This window comes from Lonchura striata, chromosome 14 (assembly GCF_046129695.1).
Source record: "Lonchura striata isolate bLonStr1 chromosome 14, bLonStr1.mat, whole genome shotgun sequence".
NCBI lineage: Eukaryota > Metazoa > Chordata > Aves > Passeriformes > Estrildidae > Lonchura > Lonchura striata.
The window spans coordinates 7,200,251-7,218,686 of record NC_134616.1 but is presented as its reverse complement, the minus strand read 5'-3'; the positions used below and the strand labels follow the sequence as shown (position 1 = coordinate 7,218,686).

General features: G+C 45.4%; 2 protein-coding genes across 2 annotated transcripts in view; both read right to left on the bottom strand.

Moving 5' to 3' along the window:
* PLS3 (plastin 3) overlaps window positions 1-18,436 on the bottom strand; it is a 763,062-nt gene that overhangs the window by 526,540 nt on the left and 218,086 nt on the right. The window lies entirely within an intron of this gene.
* Window positions 1-18,436, bottom strand: part of GPC4 (glypican 4) — a 67,209-nt gene that overhangs the window by 12,322 nt on the left and 36,451 nt on the right. The window contains exons 3-4 of the mRNA XM_021548377.2: window positions 10,755-11,146; window positions 300-465 (exon numbers count right to left, since the gene is read on the bottom strand). Of these exons, the coding sequence (XP_021404052.2) occupies window positions 300-465; window positions 10,755-11,146 (558 nt within the window). The remainder of the gene's footprint in view (window positions 1-299; window positions 466-10,754; window positions 11,147-18,436) is intronic.

The window sequence follows — 18,436 nt, the reverse complement described above, 5'->3', positions numbered from 1 at the left end:
CAGCTTGCACACATGCTTGGTCCAGCAAGAAGAAACATTCCAAGCCTACAAGCCCACGCTACTTCCATCCTCCTAAAGCTTGCTGCAACAAAAGTCACTAGCACAACATTCTCATTTATTTGGAGGTTAATGTGAATGGCAAAAGGTGTGCTGTACACAGAGGTGTGGAACGAAAAGATATCCATCACAGATACCTGAAAAACCTGCTACAGCTCAGCACAGCCACTCACAATGCTATTCAGGTGAGGGACACACCACCAGTGCAGAATTACCTGCAGTTTTAACCCATATTGCCTTACCCATAAAGATATTCCACTCGGCATCCAGGTCCCCTTGGTTGGCCAAGCAGCCTCTCATGACATTGAAGCAGTAGTTGTAGCAGGGCTTCACCGACACCAGACCTCGGCAGTGGGGGCAGTACATCATCTTCAGCAGTGCTCGCGTGCCCTGCGGCGTGGGGTTTACCTTTACCAGAGAAAAAGAAAAAAGGACAAGAAAATTAGCCCTCAGCCACCAAAGCAAAAACCCCCACACATTTACCCCAAGGTGTGTGGGACAGAGCTGTGCAGAAGAGATGCAGAGGGGTCAGCCATCGCTGTCTGGTCCCTGCCTATGGGGTCCAGAGATCTGGGGAACAAATGAAGGGGTCTGGCTCACCTCCTTGGGTGTATCTGCCACTCCAGGGGACACAGACAGCCCCCATCACTGCATAACATTATTTGCACCATGTACTACACCCTGTATGATGTGGGACCCCTCCCATGGCTGCAAGGACAGGCACTCAAAGGGAACAGGCAGCACTCAAGCTCAGGGAAGGCAGTAAAATAACCCAAGTCAAAAGATGTCACACAAAACTGCACTCTCTGAGCCCTGCTGCAAACACATGCTGAAGATGATGATACTGGGATTTTTCAGGAAATAGTGGGATGTCAAGATGGGATGTCTGACATGATCTCTGTACCAAACCCACTGGGACCATGCCCTCCTCCTCAGCGGGGCTGTGGCTCTTCCTGGACAATCACCCAGCAGGGCTCTCCAGCACAGAGACCAGCTCCTTTATATCACATTCAAGTCTCTCAACACAGCATTTACATGACAGATACCCGGGTTCATTTATACTCAGCACTCATCACGCTCAGTAACACCATTCCCCACACCCAAAGGAGGTGGCAGCTACAACCCTGCAGCTGAGGACAAGCTGGGAGGACCCTCAAAGCCACCGTGCAGCCGCTGGGCGTGCGAGTGGAGCTGTCTGCAGCAGGCACGTCACCCCTGAGCCCTCAACAGGGCTGTTTTCCAAAGTGACTCATGATCATTCATGTTTGATTCACTCTCTGGCCCAGCTTCAAAACATTCATTGAAACCATCTCCATCCAGCCAGTCCAAGGAACATTAGCTCCATCCCGACCACATGGTGGGTCCATCTGAAGCGCTGAATGGAGAAGCTCCCTCAAGAACAAGTTTAAGTGTTAATTAGACACATATGAAAATAGAAAATTAAGATGCAATCAGAGAAACACTGAAAAAACAGAAATGGTGTCTGGTATTTTAAACAATGCACCTGAGACTCCTTCTAAGGCATTTAGGGAAGTGCTCTAAAGAGGCTGTGGTCTAAGACTGTGCTGGAGGAGATACACACCATCCCTGAGAAAGAGCAAAGTCCCTCAACACAAACAGCTGGAGATGTGGATGGCCTTCACATGCTGGAGGTCTGGGAACTAACTTCATGGCAGAGGACAAAGGACTAAGTGGAGATGACTGTACATGAGGAAGATGTGGTACCACACATGCTGAGGCCCTTACAATTGCCCATCTCAGTGCAAGGACTATGGAGAAACTAAGCCTAATCTTCTGGTGCAAAACCTTGTTGACAGTCTGCAAAACTAGGAGGCAACAGATTTTAACAAAAACAAACCAGAAAAGAAAAAGCATTACATAATCAAGCTGGCTTTGTTAATAACATCAGCAAACTTTTAAACCCCCTCTTCTTATGGAAAGAGATGACAGATAAAGATCTGCTGCGTTTCAGACAACTAAAAAAAACCCACATAGTTTCTCTTCAGCAGGCAAGTGAACTGGTTAGAGAGACAGAAGGACAGTTTTCTGCAGCTGATGCAGCTCAGCACTATATTTTGGCTGGCCAGCAAAGTTCATCAGACAGCACTTCACCCTTCTTTTGTCCACAAAGAGCCTGTTTGGCTGAGGAAAAGGAGAGCTCATGTAGAAAGCTGTTTGTGGTGGCTGTGGAATCTGATTCAGATGTTCCAGAGCATATACACATTCTATAGTATATATATATTTGGAAGGCACAGTGGGAGCAGGAGCCCCAGCAGAAGGCTCCCTATTGGGACAGCATGGCTTTAAAGGAGAGCTGGATCAAATAGTAAGAGCTTAAGCAACAGAAACCAGCTAATTCAGATGATTTATAGTTGGAAAACTGGAAACAGACAAATGCAAAGGTATCATCTGCTATCCAGATGGCGCAGTCCTTGCAGAACAAAAAAGTGGCAGGGGAAACTAAATAACATCTCGCACCCAGAGACAAGAGCTCTGAAGGACACTTAAGTTTAATAGTTTAGTTGTTTCTCTGATGAAAATCCCTTCCTGTGTCACTTAGTGGTGGGTGACAGGACCTCCATGCTAAGTCCAGAGGCTTATCAGTTGACCCTGGCCATCCTAGCACTGTTAACCCTCAAAGGAGTGCCCTGCATCCTCCTCGGGAAGAAAAATTAGGAAAATGTTGACAGCACAAGTCAGGTGCTAGAGCAGTTTGAAGTGGAATGAGGAGCAGGAGGAGTCCCCAAACCTACTGTGGAAAGCTGCAGCTTTATGGAAGGGATTGCATGGCAGCATGCTGCAAAAGCCCCCCCAGCAGAGCCGTGACCCAGGAGGCCCCTTCCCATCTTAGGTTCCCACCTCGTCCCACGAGCACCAAGTGGCTGCAGCCCCGCAGCATCCCCCACTTTGATATTCCATAGGGGCTGATCTTTATGAATCCCAGCAGATGCAGGGGAAACTGAAGCTGCTTTCCTGCATTCCACAACAGGCAGTATGCAATGGTCACTTGGATCAGGTCCTTTGAGCAAAGACACGTGATGATTCTAAAAGCAAGTGAGATTTTGCTTCCTTCCCCACAAGGGTTTGAGTCCTGCACAGAGCTGAGCAGAGGGTGATCACAAAAGGGGTGATGGAAAAGACAAACCCAAGCCTGCAGTGACTGCCAAACAGAGCTCTGCTAGTGATGGATGTAACCCACAGGGAAGCTGTTAGTGTGCAATACAGTTGCAGATAAAGAGGAAGACAATGGGCAAATTAATCAGTCTAGAATTGGCATTTTATCGTGTCAAAAAGCAACAGGAAGGCACAATCAGAGATCACTCTAACAGCGAGTTTTGGGGAAGACTATGAACAATTACACCTTGTTACAACAGTGATAAATGCTTAACTGCTTGAGTATCACTGCAAGGAGAACCTTAACCCCTGGCACGGGGCCTGGACCCAGTCCAGACCAGCTCTGGCTCTGTCAGTGGGGTGTGCCATGTGTTGCATTGGCAATTCTTCACAAGCTTTTAATGTTGGCCCTGCCACGCCAGGTGCAAGCTCTTAAAACGCCATTGTATGTAACAGTAAACCCAGATATGCTTTGTTCTGGGGTTGTGTTTATCTTGGAAAGCAACTCAAGTTCACTCAAACTGTACTCTAGAATGACCCTCAAAACCAAGTAATCTCCTCTCTAATAAAGCAGAGTACCAAAGAAAGCTTTATTTGCTGGAGGGGATTTACTCTGGTAGATTTGAGCCCAGGTAGTTGTAGCTCCAGTGCACATACCCTGTAAAAGCTTCTGATAGAAGTAAATGCACTCCAGTCCCCTCCTTTTATCTTGTAAAATTTATTTCCTTTCCATGGCGTTCCACACCACTGCAGCAATCCATCACCCTGTGGTTTCATCATGTAAATTACAATTTGTCCATATCTATACGCTTTGTCAAACGTGAAGATTAAAAGCTGCTAACAGATGTGTTTTGGCACCAATCTTCCTATCAAACTTGCTCCTTAAAAATACAGATTTGCACACAATTCACAAAAATTAAGTGAAAAGCAAACAACTCAGGGCTTAAATGCAAACATCTCATATCACATTTGCTGGGGTAACGTTCCAACTTACATTGACAGGTAAAGGTAAAATCATGTTCCTGTAAAAATTACATGCTCTTGGTATAGTAAAATCTGGTTTTTCTTTGTACCTTGTCATACCCATCCCATTTCAGACTTTCACATGAGGGAAACTGTTACACCCTTATCCTTTTTCAACTTGCTGGCAACTGCAGCTGGATGCATTCCTCTGGCAGAAACATCACCACTAAAGTACACACCTATGGAGTGCAATGCCTTATTCACAGACTACCACAAAACCATCAAAACTCAAGAAAAACTGATCTGTGCACGCGGATAAAATTCAGAGAAGCAACCAGATTCTTTTTCATCTCCTTCCCAAGCAAGGAATAGCTGAGGAAGGATGACAGAGCTCCAATCATGGACAGTCCTGCAGGGAGCTCCCACAGCTGTCAGACAGCCAGAGCTACATTACATTCTCTCATTCTACCCTCAAGTTAACATTAAGAATGTTAATAATAACATTTAAAATCCTGTCAGCTTTAATAACTATTTATAATAACACTGATAACTCAGGCTTTCTTATTTTCCATGCTTGCACAACAACAGCGTTGCCATGCCAGCAGCACAGCTGCCAGAAAACAAAAAAATCCAACAATTTGAAAATAAATGTGGTGAAATTACTTTTGTTTTATACTTTGGTTTATTTGCAAAAAAAAAAAAAAGAACTATGGCAATACCAGCTAAAGTAACTTCCCAGTGACACTGAAAGATGATTTAAAAAACATACTCTGAAGCCGCCTGTGAGATGCTCTAGGTAAGCAGTCATTTCAGACAAGTGAGTTGTCATCGAGTTTTGGGACCAACACAACCCTGCTTGCATCAATTTTTCCTTCTCTCAGTGTTGTGCAAGAACATCATCTTGGCACACGCTGGTCCTGACGTTCAGCTCACTGTGAGGCAGAACATCACTTGGGAGGCTCCTGGTTTGCTTCCCCACCCCAAATATTCCAATGAAAGTGTTTTGGAATTAACTACGCATTTAACCAATTTTGCTGGCCTGGTGCTAGAACATTAATAATTTAGACAGCATCTGGTTCAACCACAGATGTAGGCCCCTGAGGTCTTGCATAAGGGAATACATTTAGGAGTGATCTTGGGAACTGCATGACTCTGTGTCTCAATACTTGCTACCCATGGCAATGTTTGCTGCAGCGTTATCTCGTGCGAGGAAAAGTTCAAGAGTACATTTCTGCTCATTTCCCTACTCACAGTGTGCTCCCCCCACTCCAGATGTGACAGTGCCAAGAGGAAAAGCAGAGCTCCTGAGTCACACCACCAGGCACTCCAGCTGCTGTCTTAACATTCACATTCTTGTCTTCCCCAGCACGGGGGAGCTGAGCATGCCAGCCATGCCTCTCCCTCTGAACACTTACACAGCGATGCCAGGCTCAGCATCTCCTGCTAATGGTGCCCTTGGGACCAAAGGGCCTTTCACATCAAGCTCGGGAGGAACAAGCCTCTCCCTGCCTCAAACACAGATCATGAGGAGTGTCCCATTTGCTTTAATGAGTAAAGCAGCAGGGACACTTATCTGGGCATCTACAACCAAAACCATCCTTAATTATCCTTCACATTGTTTTCAAAAATAGCAGCAGAACCACAGCGCAAGGCAGAGAAAGCAAAAGCCAAAGCCATGCCAGTGGACTGAAGTACTCCTGCATGACACCATCAGCTCCAAATCCACAGTCCTATCCACGCACTCCCAGCCCTAAATCTGAGCTGACTGCTGCTGCAGCGTGCTTTGAAGGCCTAGCACAGGCCCTCAGATGGCTGGAACTGAGGCAGATGCAGTCACATTCTTGGCAGGTCTTCTCAGGGTCATCTTTGATGTGGAGAAGTGCTTGGTATTGTTTTCTGCATTGATGTTTGCCCCTGGTATGTGGAAAGAAATGTCCTTGTGCACGGCAGCCCCTTGGCCTGGCCTCATAGCTTGCAACCCGCTGCCTGGAGAGCACTGTCCCTCTGGAGGTCCCTCTGCTGCACACTAAAAGGGCCCCTCAGATCCTCTGGCTGTTTCTTAGTAACCCACATAGCAGAAGTGCTGCCCTCCTGTCCCTTCCCAATGCATGCAAGCAGCATATTCCATTTCTGTCACTTCCCCAGCAAGGCTGGCTCTTGCCTGAGCAAGATATTGCAGTCTTTGGATACAGGAACATGAAATTCTTTTTGAAAGAGGATTACAGTCACATTCCCCTTAAGTCAAACCAAGGGCAAAAACTGCACAGAGGGAGGTCGGATCTTTGACTAAATTTCTAGATCCTCAAATGGTACAGATCTCTGTGCCCTACTATTTGTGATGACACAGGCCTTAATTCTTATTCATTCCTTGTTTTATTTTCATCACTGCTTCTCCTAAGCCAATGGCTGGTCCACATTCAGTACCCATGCCAAAAGTGACACAAGCCACAGTTCAGTTTGCTCATGCAGACCAGCAGGTCAACCACCAGCTCAACTTGTGTTCTAGAGGTGCCTCATCCAAGATGAGGCAGCTCAAAGCAAAAGGGGGTAAAAAGACACCAGGCTATGGGGTACCTGTGGGAAGGCAATCACCTGTCCCCCTCTGCAATTCTTTTAATTAAGAGTTGGAAGAAAATTCTCTCCTTGGCTGCTACCATTACATTCCATTAGGGCAGAAATGCCAATACAAAGAAAGCTGACCTCCTCCACCCACTGGGAACATCTCCAGCAGCTCCTCTAGGCTGCTAATGTCACCAGAGAAAACTGCATTATTTCATACGGCTTATAACTGTGCTTCCAAACTAAACACCATTTCTTGCACACAACTTCCAAGCTGCTGCCTTTCTCAGGGTTCCCAAGGACAGGCTGGAAGAACCTTTCCAGCAGCCCAGATACTTTGGTGGCAGTAATATCTCATGCGGCTTTCAGCACACAAATGCTTGTTAAGGAGGTGATTTGAGAGCCTCCTGAGCTCCCATCAGTTCTGCATCAAATTATAGCACACAAGAGGGAAAAGTGGTAAAAGAATCCCAAAACAACAGTTTATCAGTATAAATTTCCTGGGGGTCTCCAGAAAACTCTCACCACCACTGGCCAAGTGCAAATGTCACATCCACACATCCTGGTCTGCAGAGAGGGTGACACAGACACAGGGGCTCAATGCTGGGTGGCTGAATGCTTCAGCCTTCATGCGCTTCTGCTGCTGACCTCCAGCCAGACCTCCCTTCCCAGCTCCTCCTGACCCTACAAAATGATGTCAGGGAGCCTAGCCCTTGATTCCATTTCTTCCCTCACAAACAAGGACCTTCACCCCATAGCTGTAGCTGACCTGCACCCTACAAGCCCCAGTGCACTTTGCCCTCAAAGGTGTCATGACCCTCGACCAGGCTGTGGGTTTAAAGGCATGCAGTTATGGGAACATCTCAGCAGCCTGAGAACTGCCCAGTTACAAGTTCTCATCCTTTTTCAGTCACTCATGGCCTCTGCCTTGTATTTGCTCCTTTTTTCCAGCCCTAGCCAGGGCAGGAAATGTCACTTCTGGCAGCAATTTAACCTGGCTGACTTCAGTGCTTGTCCAGGGCTAAGTGGCAGGAGAGTGATTAGGGGACAGACAGATTTCCATCTCCTGAAGGCAGGGGCAGGAAGGTCAGGGAGAAAGCACCCAGCACCAGCACAGGACAGAGAGAAGCACTGGAGGCCCCCAGCCCCTTGCAGCCAACCTCAGAGGCAGGGCACATCTCTAACAGGCAGAAACAGCATCCTGGACAGATCTGCTGTTCAGAACAGATTGAGAAAATATTGTACTTTTTGGGTCCAAAGAAGGGAATTTGAGGGATGAAGACTTGAGCATCAAAGTTATGGGGCTTAGACAGTTTGAAAAAAGTCTGTCTTTTCTCCCAAAACCGTACAGCTTTCCCTGTTATGTATTTCAGCACAGTGGTACAGGTTTTGATCCATTCAAGGCTGAATTTGAAGCTATTTTCTAGCCTTCTGGCTCAGAAATCAAGCATACTTGCAGCTTTTCAATATTCTCTCTTCTTTTACCTCTTTATTCCCAAACTCACACAAGAACAATATCCTTCTAAATGCAACTCCCTAGTGAAGATGTAAAAATATCTGGGATCATTAAAAAGCCATCAAGGCCGTTGCACTGCAGAGTGCTCTTTGCTCTCCTGATAGTATCCCAGGAAAGTACACAGCTGGGCCTTGCAGCAGTTTGTATTTCTCCTCCTGAAGATTTTCAATTAAACATTTTTAACTTACTTGTCACAAAGCACATTAAAAGTAAAACTTATTTGCATTCCTTCGGACATTTTTTCATTAAGAGGAATGAAGATTTATCCCCCAAGTTAATCCCTGGTATAAGCAATCATTCCACTACAACTCCTGAGTAAAAATAATAAGGAAGAAAAGTCAATGGAGTCATTACATAGAGCTCAGCAAAGCCAGGCTAATCTATATGTAATGTGGGAAGCCCCAAAACACAACCGCAGAGCAGGAGGCATAAAAACATCAGCTTTTAAACTCATGTCTAGGATTTCCCATTGTGTCTTGCAGAAACACGATGTTAGATTCCCACTGAATAAGATTAAAACAGGAAAGATTATTATTCCTTCTACTGCTGCAACTAAAGCTTAGGTATTCAACAGCAGAGAGTTTTGTTACTGCTTGAAAAAGTCAATCTGTTGCAGGATTTCCAGTGCAACTTGTGAAATTGAAGTGGAAAGTAGAGCAACTGTGATTGTCCACGGCACGTGAGCTATTTTTGTAGCTGCGTGGGACTCTGGGTAGCTTTCCACACTTAAGCAATTAATTCTAGGGTTGAAGGCAACTCTACACTCAAGGGTCTTCAAAAGGGAAAGAGAAATCACAATGCCACCTCGGGTTCACGACTGATTCGTAACAGATGCAGGGACCACAGCCCTTGTGGTTCCGTGTCAAGTCTGGAGACGTTTTGATGAATTCTGAGCAGATGGAGAATAAACACAATCCCTCACCCATGCACGTTTACTGCCTATGAAGTAATTGTACTATACAGGGGCTTAATGGCCAGACCTCCCACCCAAATACTTCATCCACACTCTACAGCAGTGAAGACCCCATCCCCTGACCACAAGAGCTGCCACACAGCCACAAAACAAGGGCCACCAAATCTGAAACCCCAACTAAGAGTCAGCAGGCTTGGCGAGTGGCCTGGCACAGAGTCATCACACTTCATCTGCCACCACCCCTCCCTCCCACCAGGACAGCATCCCTGAGGCTGAAAGGTTTTGTGATCCTGTAAGAGTGACCCCCACATGCCACACGTAGAGCTCCACACACCCATCCTCAACCAGCAGCACATTAATCTAACTTGAGGGTCACCTCTATTAGGTGGGGAGCCAAGGTGTCCAAGGACCTACACCTGTCACCGCTAACTTGCGACTCACTCCTGGAGTCCGGGTATTTTAGTTAAGCAACTTCTTCCTTGCTAATTTTCTCTGCCCTTCCATACATGTTCTGGCCTATTGCCAGCTGTTTGCCTCATTTCTCTTCAAGAAAAATTAACATGGAAGCAGATTTCTTTTTTCCCCTATCCTCAGAGACAGTATTTTAATATTATCCCCATAAGTCAAAGAAATTTGAATTATTATCTCATTTAAGGATGCTGTTTGTGATGCCTACAGAACTGCATTCTGCTTCTAATAGTATCTGAACAGCTATTCTTTTTTTTTTTTTTTCCTGGCACTCGGGGTGATTCAAACTCCTGCCTGCTCTTTCAGCCTCATGTTTTATTACTCCATAACCAAGTAGAGAGAAAGTAAACGTCTCTCTGCCCAATTAAATGATTACAATAAATCTTCCACAGCCCACAGGAAATGAGCTGAGTTTGTTAAAGGAAATCACTAATATTTGTTATCTTACATAATCACTTCAAGGGGATTATTGACTGTTCCCTATACCATACAATCCAGACTAAAATTAAAGACAAATCTCATGTCAAAAAAGCAGTCATCCCACTTAAACAGCTCCAAAATTATTTATATGAAGAGGGAGGTAAACATTTAAGTAACCAACACATCACAGCTGTTTTATTCCCCCAAAAAGTGACTTCACTATGAAAGTCTGAGGTCTAACTTGTGCTGCATGTGTGGCACCAAGTACAAGTGGCTTCTGCCCTGTGCAGATGGCTCAAGCTTACTGTTGTCACAAAAGAGCTGCTTGCTCATGTGAACTGCCTCTCCCCATGCCCTGGAGCAAGGAGCAAATCATCAGCTGCTCCATAATAGATGCCTGCAGCATCCCTGACTCACTGTAATTTAAAGGCAATATTAAGAAGAAGATATGGCCATTACACAAGCAAATATGGTTATTTGCACTGCAGAAGGCATTTAATTTCCTGCTGTTGTTGTTCCCTAGACAGGAGGAAAGCATCCACCTGGAGAACTAGACTGCAGCACTGGGCAGTGGTGTCCTCAGAACGTGACTCTACCACACAACAGCGCAGCCTACATAGATGGAGCTGGGTCCCACCCGCACCCAACTACCACCACCACCCTTAGGTCCAGGACAACAGGGAGAGAGCTGCCCATCGTGGCTGCAAGGGACACGGGGACAAACACTCGTGGGACGGAGCTCACCGCAGACACTTTGCTGATGACGTCCCTGGCGACGGCCAGGCCCTGCGCGAAGGTGCGGGCGGCCACGAAGGCTCGCGTCACTTGCAGCTTGAGCTTCCGCGGCACGTCCCCGAAGGGCTTCAGCTGCTCCGTGTACTTGCTGACACACTCCAGGTACTCATCCGTGAAGTGGTACTGGGGGTTGACCAGCCGGAACATGCGCTCCAGCAAGCGCGCCCAGAACTCGTTGAGCATCTCCTCCAGGTTGACGTTGCCGCCCACGTAGTAGCGCTTCAGCTCCACAAAGAGGTCCTTGAACAGCTCCGAGTTCTGCATGTACAGCCGGCCGTACGTCCGCACAAACATGTCGTTCAGAGACTTCTCTGCGTTCTCCAGGAGCTCCTTGAAGAACTCTAGGAAAGAGGGAGAGAGGAGATGGTAAACACGGGCGCTGGGCTGTGTGTTCACACAACCCCTGCTTAACGGGAGGATTAGCACAAGACCATCATCAAACTGAAATGGAAAATTAAAGGACTCGCCCGGAAATTTTCAAAGTCTATACCCCAAAACCATGTATATATCTCAAAATTTTTGATTACTCTTCATAAACCAATCCCCAAAACTCTCTACAGACTGGAAGACTTTTATGAGTGAAATCTCTCCTGATAAAAATATGAATATCATGATTAAGAGTCAGCAAAAAAAGACAAAAAAAGTGCAAAAGCTTTTGATGTTTACATTTAGGCATCTTAAAAGATGTAATTTCAAAGAACAACATACTGGGAAAAAAAAAGGTGGTTTTGTGAAACACATGTTTTGCACAAATGAGTCCTTCTTTCCAGTTCTTTTCAATTAATTTTCCAAGATCATCATAAACCAACCTCAAAAATGAAACAAATAGTATATTTAAAAAACAAATTAAAAACTCTACTACAGGTTCTTTCTCCCATCCTACAAGTTCATAATCTCTCACGGCAAGGCCTGACCACTTACCCAATTGGTCCTGATGGCAGAAGGAGCTTCAGCTGTCTGTGGCAGCAGGGAAACCCCCCCAAATATACCAGAACTTGCTAAAATCTAAGGCCTTAACACTTGGCACAATAACAGGATATTTTTCAAATTACAAAAGACAGATAAGGTTTGTGATCTTTCTAATTTTCTAAAAGCAAATCCCCACTTTGGTTCACTCTCTGGGAGCACTGGACAGCCCAGAGTGGCTGCTGCCATGTCTTGGCAGTGCCACATGTGTCTCCAACACCGATAACACGTTGACCTGATGATGATACCACTGCAGAAGCAGTTTAAAGAACACATCCTCCATGAATGCATCACCACAACCCTGACACATGGGTCTAAGCACAAACTACCCTGCCACAAAGCCTTTGCCTGGGAGATTTGGCACAGATGAGAGAAAATAAAATAAAAAACAGGGGAGGGGTCCAGTAGGCCAAAAGCATTTGGGCCATTTTGGAAAACACCTCCCTGCTCTATGGCCTTGGGGACAGCTAAGGAAAGCAAGGTAGGTGCCACAGGGACAAAGCCTCCCATGCCTGTTTGCCCCAGCCCTGCAGAGAGCACTGGCACCCCGGGCAGCGGGCGCAGCCGGGTGAAGAAGCAGATTATTTTATGCATGCCACCAGCAATTGAGGATTCTGACCTCTGCTTTTCTGTGACTCATATTCAATAAATATTTTTTAATAAAACATGCCTCTGTGGTTTTCTAAATCCTCAAAGGAGCAATGCTTAGAGCTAGAAGTTGTTATAAGAGTCGGGGGGAGAAATATTTTGGCCCAGTGTGAATTTAAACCTTGTTAAAAGACATTAAAAGTATGCTGAAGTTCAGATTTTCGTCTTCAAAGTCCTCCAGTACAAACAAAGCCTAACACAGAAAACATTTTCTGGAAAAACTGAAACATTCCATGAGTTCCTGATGAGCAAAGTCATGGGGTTCAATGCCTGACATGGCTGTATATAATGCAGCCTCTTAGGAGCACAAGAGAAATGATCCAGGGAAGAAGAGATTGATTTCAAACACCCAACACGTCCTCTGTCCAATATCAGCAGGAACCTCCACTTTCGTTCCCATGACTGGCATTTCCTCTCCAGGAAGATTTTTTTCTGTTGAGTTTATACTGTAGAGATTAGCTTGGTGTATATTAATTTCTAATTCACTTAATCATTTTGAAGGCTCACTTCCTTCCTTTGCTCAGACCTTTTAGTATCACCAAATAAGTTGTTTATTTAAATACTTCTGTACCAGGCACAAATCCTGCTAGATGCATCAGCAAACTCTTAAAAAATAATTAGGTTTTTTAAATTATACTGATGGCAAATCTAACAGATAGCTCCAACCATCAGTCTAAAGAACCCAAAGCAATGTTTTAAGCCAAGAACATTAACTTAAGTAATACATCCATATTACCAAAACCTATTTATTCTTCTGACCAAACTCATTTTATTGGTTACACTCCAAAGTGGAAGTTAAATAAACTGTATCCAGGCTTTAGAGCTCTTCATCTCTTAGCAATTTTTCATGTGGGCTAGAACCAGGTAAGATTAATTAATTATCATTAAGAAAATCCTGCAATCTAATTAACAACAAATACCTGCACAGCTGCAACCTTCCAGCCAGCAGCTTTTCCTTGCCCAAAAGGAAGGTAAATAAAGCAAATGAAAACTTCCCACCAAAATCAGGCACCTCCAAAAGCCCAAGGCAGCACTGCTGAAGGAGGCAGCATGCATGCACAGTGCTGTTGTCTCTGGCTCAAGCTTCGACCACCATTTTTATGCACAGAAAACTCCCGTTCTCAAGTGCCACTTCCCAAAGAAGAAGGGGAGGAGGGCAGAGGAGGCTGTGTCTGCAGCCTGGAGTCAGTATCCACCCCTGCCAGGGCATGCCAGGCAGGATGCCCTGGTGACCAGTGCCTGTGGCTTGGCCCCTGGGTGCCACTGCTGGCACCTCGAGGCTCCTGGGGTGGAGGTGGGATTGGATGGAGGGGAGGGGTGATATTAAGCATGGCATTGGGGATGGAAATTCCACTCAACACAGCAAGCAGGGATGGACCCAGCAGTGGGATATGCACAGCATCTTCCTTCATGCAACCCACAGCACTCAACCTGGTCAGCAGCAGCCATTGAATTATATTTGTAGATGCATTTTAGTGTAGCTATTGGCACAGTGTAAGTCTGCATCCTCAGTTTCTATCTCCATATCAAGAAATCAGCTTGGGTGCCACAAGGAACATTAATCTTTTCTCTGTGCAAACTATGGGCATAGATGCCTGCAAGGAAAAGAAAAAAGCCTGAAAGTCCTTTTTATGAGTTAAATGCTAATCTGACTAGTAATTCTCGATATCTAATTAGATACTAATTCTCCCCTTCACAGAAATGAGCTGATTAGCAAACACCAACATAACCCAGCATTAACCTTGCCACCACAAGAAGAAAAATGGCAGGTTCCTCTCTTACGTCTTGACTGTTTGCTGGATAAAATAAATGACCACCTTTCATTTGTATTAGAAGTTGACTTGTTCTCAAACAAAGCAAACACACAAAGGCCTCAGTTGCTTATTTTACAGCACTGTAAAAGCACGTTTTACAGCTGTGTTGCAAGCAATCTGTACTCATTAAATTATCACTCTGACAGGCTTCCTGTGAAAAGCTGTCAAATGCAAACATTTTTCACCGAGGACAAATCATACTTTGCCAGTGGTCCCTCAGACATTGCTATCTGGAGGGATGGCAGGCTCTCTCTTCTCTCCAGTTATCTTGTTTAAACTCCCTGGACAAGGGCTGGCCCCTCTTGTTGACAAACAGGCACACACACGGTTGGGAAGGGTTTCACAAACTGACCTGCAAGAGCAGCACGTGGCTCCAAGGTCTGGTTCTCCTGACTAAGAGCAGAGCCTGCAGAGAGAGCTGCCTTACACAGAGAGGATGAACCACAGACAAGGCTTTGGGATAACACGGCACAGCCAGCTCTGGTCCAACCTGACCGAGGAGCAAGGCCACGCTGTACTGCCTTTAACACACCTCAACCAAATCCTGCTGATGCAAAGTCACCTTCTCACTCAAGGTGATGCTCAGGAGGATGAGATCCAGGGTGAGGGAACAAGCACTGTGGGACCAGAGCCACAAAACCTTTCTTAATATCAAAAAACAATTTAAAAATTTGTCTGTGTTGCAGAATGAATCCTGTGCACACTACAGGCTTTGATGCTCAAAGGAAGATGACATTTCCAATTCAACTAACTTTAAGAGGCAGAAAAGGCAGTAATCTGCAGCCAGGCAGTCTACAACTCTGGGCTCTGTTTATTCTTTTAATATTTTTTCAATTTCAGGGTAGAACTTCAATGCCCACCACTTGGTGAAATCCTAGAGATGTCAGGAAATGGTGAGAAAGTCAGGATGTGACATATGTGCCATCTCTGCAACAAAAATCCTGGAGAAAAAAGTCTCTGCTTTTGAACAAATCCTTCTTTAAAAGAGCACATTGAGAAACATAACCATAGTTACTTGGAAATTTCCTTTTTTTTCTGATAATAAGATGTATTACCTGTTTGCAGCTTGAGGGCAGACCAGCCCTGCCAGTAACCCAGTGCAGGAGAGCACTGCATCTCCCCAAGGTGCTTCCACATGACATCAGATTCCTCCACTAGAATAATTCAAAACAATCTTTCTTCCAAATTGCAGATACATGAGCTAATTGAAGAAACACACTCACTCCACCCACTGCAAGACAGAGTAAATTCCACCTCCAAACAGCACATCTACTTCTTTTGACTTTCAAACCCAACATATTTTTGATCTTGGATTCACAGGTGCCACTTGAAAATATTCTTGTTTCAGGTTCTTAAAAGTAAAAAGGGATGCACTAACATTTTCAGATATTTCAAGAGTGGGATTTGCATACAAGAGGGCTTTTGCTGAGGAGAGTCCAGTGCTGCAGAGCACAGTCCTACCTAAATCCAAGGCAGCTCCTGGAAATGAGATGAACATATCAAAGGGGCACGTTCCCCTTCACCCACAGACAGGCTTGGCACTTCCTGGCAACAAAGGGAAAAGCAGAAAAAACTGCCTGGACTGAGCTGCCTCCTGCCACCACCTGCCCTGTGTGAGCACCCCAGGTGTCCTCAGCCTTCCCAGCCCTGCTGCAGGCAGAGTCCTCAGGGCTGAATCCAGAGCTGACCACTGCAGGAGTGCAAAGCTGGGCTTTCAATTTCTTTATTTTCAGGAGCAAAACACATTTATTTCAGGAAATACTTTCACACAGAGAGGCACAGTGCTCCACAGCACCACACTTACTGCTCTTGTAGCCACTGCAGAGTCAAATCATCGGTGACTCAGGGCTCAGCACCTAAAACTCCCACATTTTATAGAACAAAGCAAATGTTAACTACAGTGCAAAAATGGTCAAGTCTCATCCAAGAGTTCAGCAAGGCTGTTAAACCAATGTGCTTGCTACAGACACCCATCTGTTGGCCATGTTCAGGGGTGCTGGTGCCCTTCCAAAAGGACACCAGGGCTGTTTTTCTGCTCCCAAAAGCCACCAGACAAGCTGCATTTCCCATGCACCATATTTCCTTAGCTAAGAGCTGAGTTTTCAATTGGCCTTGTTCTGTTTGAGGCTTGCAAATCAACTACACAAACAGATCCCAGATAGATGTGCAATTACTCAACCACCTTAAAAAACAAATAAAACCAGGTTCAAGCACGCATATGGAACATGCTGAATTTTTATAGGCACAATTAATTAGTTTCAGATAATTTGCCACCCAGCATTTTGAGCATACTCTTAATACATTGTCTAGATTATGATTAATTAGGGACCGTCTGTCTTGCCAAAAACTTTTATTTGTTTGTCTGTGTAGACAATTATGCTTTCTAGTGTGTACAGGAGAACATTGCCACAAAGAGATTAATTATATTTTCTCCTTAAAAGGTTTACTCATAAAATGTCCACAACAGCAAGATGGATTACCCAACAAATGCTCCTACCCAAGCCACAGCCCCACGGGCTGTGCCGTGGAAGGGCCGGCACTGGCTCTGTCCCTGGGTTTTCCAGAGGTGCAGATGCAAACTCCACCCTGCAGCTGCTCCTACTGTATAAAGCAAAATTCAATCCAGACAGATAAATGGAATTAGGGAGAAAAGAGACAAATGTTTTACAGCTCTTTTCACCTGGAGGCTGAAGCCATCCACAGCCATACCACCTAGTCCAAAGGGAGAAAAGCAATTATTTTCTTCTGAATGTGCTTCATTATTTTTAATATGCCTTCACTTCCTTTATTGCATATAGAGCACTTGTAATTTCCACCAGGGAAAAACAAATCCTAGCTTAACAACCTTTTTCCGGAAGTGTTGAGAAACCGATGAACACATAGTGTTAACACATTTATTGAATATGAACTCAGAAGGGCAGGGCAGATCCACAAGCTGTTTATCTGTCCTGTTTTCAAACATGTGTTAGCACTTATTGACATGGGAAGAACTCTTTCACAGGGCTTGAAGAAGTACAGGCTTAAATCTTGCCAGTGTCACAGCAACAGCCACAATATGTGAATGCTGCAGAGCTGGGAGGAACAACATCTCCCCTAAACTTTGCTTGATTAGTGAAAGTCAAGTCAACAAAAACAACTGAGCCACAGTCTCATAGATTAAAAAACCCCAAAATTTCTAGAAGTTCTTATTTCTGGAGCACTGTTGGGCTAGCAGGAGTCCAGAAGAGCAGGACAGAAGACAACACAAAGCATCACCACAGAAGATAACACTGAGTAGCACCATCACACTGACACTGAGCTTGTTAGAGATTAAGGAGCAAGGAAGGAGGAGGACAATGTGGAGACTGCTGTCTGTGATCCAATACACAAACAGCAGCACATTGCATCCTGCTGTAGGTACCAGTCATCCCATGAACCAGGAAAACAGCGAGAAATGCCCTTGGTCCCTTCTTGTTCCATCCTGCTCTGCCACATCCCATGCAGCAGGATGAGCCCAGACTTTGTAGCCTCCTCATCCCTGGTTTCAGGGGCTGTCACTGCTCACACATCCCATTTTTCGTCAGCTATGCTGAGTTTCCCCCCCTTGCCTCCATGTTACCTCCTCCTCAAGCAGCAGGTCCATCATTCCCAGCACTTCCATCCCCCTCCTGCAACAACCCTTCCTCAATGCACCTCTCTGCAGCTGTTTCTTCTTCCTCCATTGTTTGCTCTTCCCTCTAGTCCTCCCATGCCTAATTTTCACAGCACCCATTCCTCAATCTCTTCAGACACACCTGTGATTTCTCAGGTGCTTCAGCCTTTCCCCACATCCATTTGGTACCAATACACCAAATTCCCAGCCCAAGCCTCACCTGCAAGTGAGCTCCTTCAGGCTGCCTCCCACATTCTCCCAACGCAAAGGAACTTTCTGGAACACTCACTAAGGTATTTCACAGGTACATGCTTTCCCAAGCCTCCTTTCCTACTGCTGTCAGAGTGTGAGGAAGGCCTGCACTACTGAACAGTGGGGATGTCTTTCTTGTTCCCATTACCTCAGTTACCCTCATCTCATTACACTTGCACAGAGAGCTCTTCCAGCTGGGGCTGCCTCTTATTTGTTCAGCCAGCATGTGAGTGGCAGGACACTAAGACATTACAGTACATTAAACACTAATAAAATAGCTCCAGCCCTGCACCAGTGGGCTATCACACCCCCAGGCCAAA